General features: G+C 47.2%; 1 protein-coding gene across 2 annotated transcripts in view; it reads right to left on the bottom strand.

Moving 5' to 3' along the window:
• Positions 1-6,000, bottom strand: part of Sacm1l (SAC1 like phosphatidylinositide phosphatase) — a 54,480-nt gene that overhangs the window by 33,762 nt on the left and 14,718 nt on the right. The window contains exon 2 of one of the 2 annotated variants that reach the window (XM_004640673.2): positions 757-854. In XM_004640673.2, the coding sequence (XP_004640730.1) occupies positions 757-854 (98 nt within the window). Of the gene's footprint in view, positions 1-756; positions 855-6,000 lie in introns of those variants that run through there. The other variant, XM_023700682.1, reaches the window with a different exon arrangement.

The following is a 6,000-nucleotide window of genomic DNA, read 5'->3' as shown; positions in this document are numbered from 1 at the left end:
AGAATTCATCCAGATTGCTTTCCACCTGCTGGCAGTCTGCTGTGACCCAAGAGATCCTCCTGCAGTCTGCTCCAGGATGTTGGCAGTGTAGCCACCCAGGAGTGTTCTACCAACCCTAGGTTCAACTTCTTTCAGAAAATAATCCTTTATTCTTAGAATTACATACAGATAATATAGAGAAATCCTGGATATCATTTAGTTTCCTATCGTTAACAACCCACTTACAGGGGAGTGGGGAGATGGCTCAGTGGAATAAGCGCTTCCCTGGCAAGCTCCAGGGCCTGAGTTCAATCCCCGGTACCGAAAAAAAAAAAAAAACCAAGGCAATGTGTGCTCTGACACACTCGCGGCATTTAAAAAAAAAAAAAGAAGGGGAGTGGGGAGATGGCTCAGTAGAATAAGCACTTGCCTGGCAAGCACAAGGGCCTGAGTTCAATCCCTGGTACCGCAAAAAAAAAAAGGAGAAGCTTATCCATCTAAACCAACTGAATTGTCAGAATTCAGATAAAGGAGCACAGAAAATAGTCTAAAGTTATTAAAGTATACAGATAATACAATACTACCTAAAAGGAGATTTCCCCCCCTTTTTATAAAAAGCATAAAAAATTAAAGGAGGCAGCAAGAATTCAAAGTCTAAATGGAAGGCACTCAATGCGCACCCAAGCCCTGGAGTACTTCCTAAGGAAGGACCCGAGACCCGCACACACGGCCTCCCCAGCCCACGCAGCCCCGGGCGGCAGCTCCGGCCCGCAGTACCTGCAAGCACGACCTCTGCGGAGACGCGGTCGATGGTGAGCACGTCATCCGCTCCGTCATCGCAAGCTTCCACATAAAACTTCTCAGGTGTGATGTGTCTAAGAGGAGCCAGAAAGGTATAAACAGACTGAGTGAAATGAAGACCTTTCACAAAGCATGTACTGTAACAGCAGCAGCAGGGATTAATCGCTGATGGACAGGCTGGTTAAGCTCCCTGTCCACACCATACCCTGCAACTCGCATTTGCATTATGTAATGGGCATGCATTCTTCAAGTCCCCATAAAACCATTAATTTATAGAAGAAAACTGCAGCCATGCGGCGTGGCACCAACAGTCTGTAGGCTGTGACCTTACACAAGGCTCCTCTGTTCCTTCCTTGTCTCTTAAGGGTAACAGACCCAGACACAGTACTGATGGTTTTTCTGAGAAAGCCAGATGCTCCTAAAAAAGATGCATTGTGTAAAAAATAGACCACAATACAATCAAACAAAGGAAGTAAGAACAGGGTTGGGACTGACCACCCGGCCGTGTGCAGCTCTGTACCCAGCATCTAAGGCAAACAGAAGCTAGCTCCTGTGCGGGCCATCTGAAGAGCCCAGGTAAGAACTGCGTGTGGTCGGGGGCTGCCTCGGTCCCTAGCTTAAAAATGGCCTGAAGCAATGTGAAAATGTGGATGTGCTAAACAAGGCAAAACCATGACACTGGAGGGGCGACACCTGCGCAGGCAGGCGCTGATCAAGGCCAGGCCACAGGCAGCACTCAGAAGCGTGCGCCCAGAGCTCATCTGCACTGCTAACAGACCAGAGCCGGAAGAATTTTGGTCTGTGCCAGAAGTCTTTCTTTTAATTCTACTGCCATGATTCCGGCTCACCTAGCCTATAAAAAAATCTACAAACCCACACAACCACCACTGACGACACTTCTTATTTGTCACACTATCCTACTTCTGACTGTAAGTTCTCCTAGGACTCATCAACCTTTGATATAATAATACACTCTTATGGTTCATCAGTAACGAACTTGCTACTATTAACTAGTTCCCTCCATTTTAAGGGACATACAAGGCGCAAATGCCAACATCAAGTAAACTACTGTTTAACAAAGAAAGCACATCTGATTCAAGTATGAAAATCTTCAATTCAAACTAAATAAAGGCTCACTTCTCTTTATTACTAAATACATTCAGTCTGCACACTCACTAGCTGACCACAGACGTGCTTTCTTCTGGCTTGGGGTTATTAGGAATAAGGCATTTCCTAAGATAGACGCACACTCGCTGGGGGGCTGCTCAGCCAACAGTACCAGTACTTTACGCTTCACCTGTGCAGGGAGGCGGGCAGAGGCGGGGTCGTGGGCACAAGGAAACTTTAGGGCTGACAGACAGGACCTCTCCTTAACATGGGACCTCTCCTTAACATTGGCAATGGTTTCGTGGGCGTTAGAAATGTGTCGGAATCTATCGAATGCACATTTTAAATATGCCAGGTTCACTGTGTGTCAGTTAAACATCATTAAAGCTGTAAAAAGAAAACAAAGTGAGGGCCAGGGAGATAGCTCTGGCATAAGCACCTGCCTGGCAATCGCAAGGTCCTGAGTTTGATCCCTGGTGCAAAAAAAAAAGAGAGACAGAGACAGAGACAGAGACAGAGACAGAGACAGAGACAGAGACAGAGACAGAGAGAGAGAGAGAGAACAAAGTGAGAACCAAGTGAGCAGAACTTCCAGGCTATGCCTCACTCCTGGACAGTGGCCCTGAGCGGAGGCCAGCTTTCACGGCTGCTGCCCACACATGTGAGCCACGCAGTGCAGCGCGGGCTGTGCTCCAGGGGACTTTCACGGCTGCTGCCCACACATGTGAGCCACGCGGTGCAGCGCGGGCTGCGCTCCAGGTGGAACACTCACCCGCTAACACCTGCTGAAGAGCTCGCAAGCGCCCCAAGACGCCAGAGGCGGGAGGGAACATGAAGGACAGTGTGGAATAGCCAAACAATGTCATAAGTAAAAAGCAGGCCTCATAAGATGTGGTGTCGCACACCTGTCATCCTCAGGAGGCTGAGGCCGGAGGCCTGCCTCAAGTTCAAAGCCGGCCTGAACAATAATAGCTAGACCCTCTCTGAAGATAAAAAAAAAAAAAAAACAGTGCTTGCCTAGCAAGTGTGACTTTCTGAGTTCAATTCCTAGTATTCAAAAACAAAGAAAAATGACAAAACCATTAATGTCTTTCTAAATTTATTTGTAAATGCAGGAGTCCATAAATGAAAGTGCTGTTAGTACCAAAGGTAAAATAGCACAGAACCATCTCTGAAAAGACAGTTTATAAAGCAGGTTACACTCTTCTGCTTTTTTGGTGGTCTTTTAATCTGCACAGCTGAAAGTTTGAACAATTAAATTGTGGGCACAGGCACTGGAAAATTAAAGAGCTTTACTGTGGACCCAATATGGTATAAAAGTGCCCGTGGGAGGCAGAGCTCTAAGCCTTTCCATTCCTAAGGGAGACACAGCCCTGCAGTGATCCCGACAGAGGCCATTCTGGAAGGTCAGCCAGGCGCAAGGCCAGCACAGCAACAGCAAGCAGGACACGGAGCCCAGCAGGCAGAGCGAGGGCCCGCCAGGGCAGAAGGGCGAGCGCTGGGCTCCACCGGAGGCGCTCCTTCCTGACCACTCCTGAGAGGCAGGGACCTGGAGGGCAGGAGGGGGGCCCCGAAGCCAGCAAGCTGAGTGACCGGAAGTGGGGCCGGCCAGCCACCCAAATGCAGGTGTGTGGGCTCTGTGCAGGGTGGACTGCCCGCGCATCCAGGGAGGATCTCACGGGCGTGGGGTCGGTACCCTGCTGCTCCGGCCTCTCAGCTCGGGGCCAGTCGGTGAGGCAGCAAGAGAAAACTAGCGCAGCAGGCAAATCCCCTGCAGAATGAAGCACCGCTCACCTAAAGCGATGCCTGTGGTGCACGCACTACAAGGAATATGACACCTCTAACTGAAAACACATACTTAACGGTCAGGTTTTTAGGGGATTAAACTTTTCAAACTTTTTTTTTTGAGACAGGGTCTTGTTATGCAGTGAATTCAAGCTAGCCTTGAGATCACAGAGATCCTCCTGCCTCAGCCTCCTAGAAACTGAGATTATAGGAGTGAGCCACGACTGGCTCAAATATCATTTTTATTTTATTTTTTTTTCCAAAGTTTTATTGACAAACAGATAGCAATGAGACAGTTTCAAATCATATCAGAAGGACAGTTTCAACAAATAATACACTGCATATATTCTTCTTAGTGATTAATTGCTGTATCAAATATCATTTTTAAATGAAAAACTTAATTTAACTTTTGTTAAGCAAAGGCTCTTTTGTATGGGGCTGAGGAGATGGCTCAGTAGAATAGCGCTTACCTGGCAAGCACAAGAGCCTGAGTTCAATCCCCAGTTCCACCAAAAAAAAAAAAAAAAAAAAGGTTCTTTTGTAGAAAGAAAAAGGCTTTGTTCTAAAAAGGAAAGTATCAAACCATGTTTTAAAAAACCTCACACTGGGCTGGGGAAGAGAGCTTGGTGGTCTAAGTGCCTGCCTGGCAAGCTTGAGGAGCCGGATTGCGCTACATCATGGGGACAGAAGCCCAGGTTTCAGAATCCTCTGAGCCCATCTGCATCCCAACAATACTCACCACCACCAAGGCCCTGGACAGAGCACTGAGCTTCTGCCCCAGCTTTCTTGCCGAGAGAGGTGAGGGTATGTGAGAGGACAGACAGGCGCGGCCGGCACCCAGGGTCTGAACAAGGGCACTGGCTGTTCTCCTGACAAAGCCTCATCCATGTCCCCTCCAGCAAGTCCAGTGTCATACCTCGGACAGTCCACAGAGCTCAGAGAAGGCGCAGGGGGGCTACATGGCGAGGCCGTCGTCAATCTCAGAGCTCCACCATGGGGGCAGAGCAATCACAAGGTATTTCTCCAGGTAAATGGCCTAGGGCTTCTTCCATAACCAATATTATTAGCAACATAAAAAGATGACCACTCAGACTGAGCATGGGGCGCTCCTGTAATCCCAGAGTTTAGGAGGCTGTAATCCCAGCACTCCTGTAATCCCAGAGAATAGGAAGGATCGCTACAAGTCTGATCCGTGTAGTGAGACCCTGTGCTAGATACATTAAATAAATAAAGATGACCACTCAACATCCAATTCCAGGAATCAAATTCCTCCACTTTTTTATGGAATGCACAAAAACATAGTTTATGGTGGGCCCAACAGAGGATATGTATAATCCCAGGACTCTGGGAGGCTGAGGCAGAAGGATCACAAGTTCAAGCCCAGCCTGGGCAACTTTATGATTTAGCAAGTGTTATGGTTTGTGTCTAGTTGTCCCCCCAAAACGTCATGCATGCAATTGGGGCTGCTTCTAGAGTTTGTGCTTAATTTAAAATCCAATGCTGGGATTATGGGTATAAGTGCCACACCTGCCCTGGGTGGGTAATCTGCATATAAATGTAAGGAGAAGAGCAAGGCGGCTAGCTGCCTCAGCCACTGCCCCTCCCTTTGCTCTTTGCTGTTTTCCTTCGCCATGAGCTGCGGCCCTCTGCCAGGTGCTGCTCTGGCTTGGAGCCAGCCAAGGATGGCCTGAAACCTCCACTTCTGTGAGCTATATAAACTTTCCTTCCTTAATTTTGGGTGTTGGGTATTTCTGTCCCAGAAACAAGAGAAAAGTAACTGAGACAGCAAGTCTGTCTCAAAAAAAGAATCTAAGAATTGGGCATTTAGCTGAGCGTGAAAGCCCTGGGTTTCATCTGTAAAAATCAAAACAAAACAAAAAAAGAGAAAGCCTGCACCTAAGTAAAGAAACGCACACCGCTTGCCCTCAACAGCAGCCTCTCTTCACACTCTGACCGCCTCTACAGAAGCGCATCTGAACTTCTAAAGCGACCCTAAATCATCCAAGTAACACCAACGAAAAGTCGCTTATTGCCAGTTTTGACATGGAACTGAGGTACATTTCCATGAGCAATAAGGTATCTGTTTTAAGATCAAACAATTTAAAGAATAGAAAAGACATACCTATGCATACATGTGCACATGGAGGGAAAAAAAATCTCTACTATAAACAATTACAAAGTTTTCCCCAACTCTACATTTAAATTTAAAGTGCACTTGGAAGGCCATCTTCCAAGCAGTTGTTTTAAGTGCTCCATTCTTCATCATGAAATAACCAGATTCAATAGGCTTGCTCACAGAAGACAAACACAAAACAACGGGTAAACAAA

This window comes from Octodon degus, unplaced genomic scaffold (genome assembly GCF_000260255.1).
Source record: "Octodon degus isolate 3935 unplaced genomic scaffold, OctDeg1.0 scaffold00126, whole genome shotgun sequence".
Classification (NCBI taxonomy): Eukaryota; Metazoa; Chordata; class Mammalia; order Rodentia; family Octodontidae; genus Octodon; species Octodon degus.
This window is presented reverse-complemented; position numbering and strand designations above follow the sequence as displayed.